The sequence below is a fragment of the Limanda limanda genome, chromosome 11 (genome assembly GCF_963576545.1).
Source record: "Limanda limanda chromosome 11, fLimLim1.1, whole genome shotgun sequence".
Taxonomy (NCBI): Eukaryota; Metazoa; Chordata; class Actinopteri; order Pleuronectiformes; family Pleuronectidae; genus Limanda; species Limanda limanda.
Genome location: NC_083646.1, coordinates 718,959 through 721,985, shown reverse-complemented (window position 1 = coordinate 721,985; position 3,027 = coordinate 718,959). Strand labels below are relative to the sequence as shown.

General features: G+C 51.2%; 1 protein-coding gene across 1 annotated transcript; it reads right to left on the bottom strand.

Moving 5' to 3' along the window:
* Positions 1 to 344: 344 nt before the first annotated feature.
* On the bottom strand, positions 345 to 2,810 carry si:dkey-11p23.7 (V-set and Ig domain-containing protein). Its single transcript, XM_061080426.1, has 3 exons — positions 2,762 to 2,810; positions 1,852 to 2,241; positions 345 to 799 (listed from the first exon to the last, which is right to left on the bottom strand). The coding sequence occupies exons 1-3, from the start codon at positions 2,808 to 2,810 to the stop codon at positions 345 to 347; spliced, it is 894 nt and encodes a 297-aa protein (XP_060936409.1).
* Between the last annotated feature and the right edge of the window lie 217 nt (positions 2,811 to 3,027).

Sequence of the window (3,027 nt, the reverse complement as noted above, 5' to 3'; positions counted from 1 at the left end):
AATCCAGTCGTTTGGAAACTGGAGTAAAACATTAAAAGGCTGTTTATTGATATTAAGTTTCTTTGTCAGACTCTAACCCTTTATAAATTGTCTTCAGATCTAAGGAAGTTTTATTTTTTGCGACCTCAGAGTGAACATGAATCATGAATTCATTTTGAATATTATAATATTTAATAATAATCAGTTATAATAAGAGTAATTTCATGTTTTACAACACGTCACAGTTCTTTTCATAAAATTTTAAGGAAATTATCTGGAAATAAGGATCAAAGAAATTAAGTAATTATTAATAATTACACAAAACATAATTAGGACAAAAAGCATCATGTATTAAATTGATGACGTTACTTCCACCAGCAGCGGACCACCTGCAGAGCGCCGCCCTGCACCAGCCACACCCCCACCCCCACCAGCAGGATGACCTTTGCCCCCACCGACAGCGTCAGGAGCAGCAGCAGAGGAGGCGAGGCTCCGCCCACGGCCAGCGGCGGCCGGGGGGGCAGGACGTACAGGGTGGCCTGCTCCTTGCCCAGCGGGTTGGAGGCGCTGCAGGTGTAGTGCTGCCCCGGCTGCACGTCCCGCAGCTGGCTGACGGTCTGGTAGTGGGCCGGCGTCCCCTGGGCCAGGGGTCCGAGCGGCGAGCCCTCCAGCAGCGAGCCCTCCAGCAGCGAGCCCTCCAGCAGGTCGTCGGGCCCGAGCCACTGGACGTCCGGCAGGGGGGCGCCCTGCACCCGGCACAGCGCCCGGAACCCGGCCTGCTCGCTGCCCTCCACCCACAGGGACAGGATCTTTGGAGGAGCTGCACAGACGGGAAGAAACTGATGAGTCACACAAAGAGGCGCCACCTGCAGGCAGAGCGGGCAACAGCAGGGGGCTGGAACCCCCCGGGGACCGCCTCTGATCGATCAGTCTGGTGGTCGCAATACGTCCACATTTTAGTTTTAAATCATCACTGTCAACGCTGCCGGTCTCGTTTAGTTTGAAAACACTGAGGTTGTGTTTTGCTCTGCATTAAAAAAGAAAACGAGAACACGAAAAACAACAACAAACAATCAAACAAGTTCCCTGAGCCAGTAGGTGGCGATAAAGTCTCCGTTGATGATCCTTCAAATACCAGAGAAGAAGGAGTGTTGGTGATGTGGAGCAGAGATGCTACATTTAGCTGCTAACTTGTAATTAGACCCAGCAGGGAAAACCATACGTAGAGAAACTCGTACAAAGACGAGTTGTTGATTCTGACTCATACTCGTCTCACAGAGTAGCTGTGGACACGTGTGAACGGTGATGTCACCCCGTCTGCCGAGCACTAGGCCCCGCCCACACCCGCCTCGTGGACGTAGAGCTGTTGTATCCACAGATATGAACACTAGATGTCTCGGCCACGTTGCCGGCCAACGGAGACGAACGTCACCACATGGCGGCCATCTTGTTGCGGGAGGCTCTCTCACCCATAACATTGTGTTGGTAAATAACCATAACTTGCTCAATTTTCAACCGATTTTGAAACGGTCTGGTTTGTTATAAACGTCAGAGATGAAGTTATGACACTGTGTACTTATGAATAATTATGTTATTTTCTAAAAAAAATTAACAATTTATGCAGTGTCATAACTACATCTCTGATGTTTATAACAAACCAGACCGTTTCAAAATCGGTTGAAAATTGAGCAAGTTATGGTTATTTACCAACACAATGTTATGGGTGAGAGAGCCTCCCGCAACAAGATGGCCGCCATGTGGTGACGTCCGGCTCCGTCGAGCGAGATATCTAGTCTTTATATATATCTATGGTTGTATCTGTGACTTGAGGCTCGGTGTGACGCTCGACTGCTCGTGTCTGGACCAACGTACCCTCGACTCTCAGCCTGGTTCCCATCTTGTCCTCGAAGCTGATGTGGGCCTGTCCCTGAACCTCCACCCGGCAGTAGTAGCGCCCGCTGTCCTGCAGGGCGGCGCTGGTGATTCTCAGCGACAGGTCGTGCTGTCGGGGGTTCCCCTCCAGCCGGTAGCGCTGGTCCTGCTCGGGCCCGGGCTCGCAGGCGGCGGGCCCGGGGTGACTGGTGCAGCGGAACAGCACGCTGGCGCCCTGGCCGTGGCCCAGGCGCCACAGCACCTTCAGGGAGGAGTGCTGGGAGTGGGTGGGGTGGCTGAAGGAGCAGGGCAGCACCACCGGGTAGCCGTCCACGGCTCGCACCTCCGGCTGCACCTTCATGGACCAGCCGTCGTCTCCAGAGCCCAGCACTGGGGGGGGGGGGAGAGCATCTTAATGTCTCTATGTATATAGCCTGTGGAACTTTAACGTTCCTCAGAACCTCAGAGTCTCTCATGTTTCCAACCGCTGATCTCACTCTAAACAGTTACTACTTAACCTGAACCTGAACCTGAACCTGAACCTGAACCTGAACCTAAACCTGAACCTGAACCTGAACCTGAACCTGAACCTGAACCTGAACCTAAACCTGAACCTGAACCTGAACCTGAACCTGAACCTGAACCTGAACCTGAACCTGAACCTAAACCTGAACCTGAACCTGAACCTGAACCTGAACCTGAACCTAAACCTGAACCTGAACCTGAACCTAAACCTGAACCTGAACCTGAACCTGAACCCAAACTAATCTTAAGTTTTCATAATGTACATCACGGTCCAATGATTTTTGTCCTCACAGTATGAGTAACTCCCCCCCCCATCACACACACACATTCTGCACATGTATAAATATGTAATGTTCAGTTTAATGATGAAGATGAATCTACTCACGTCCGACAGCCGAGAAGAGAAGAGAGCTGCCGAGCAGGAGAAGGTCCATGATGAGACTGAAGGAACCAGCTGTGTGTGTGTCTGTGTGTGTGTGTGTGTGTGTGTGTCTGTGAGTGTGTGTGTGTGTGTCTGTGTGTGTGTGTGTCTGTGTGTCTGTGTGTGTGTGTGTGTGAGTGTGTGTGTGTGTGTGTGTGTGTGTGTGTCTGTGAGTGTGTGTGTGTGTCTGTGAGTGTGTGTGTCTGTGAGTGTTAGTGTGTGTGTGTGTG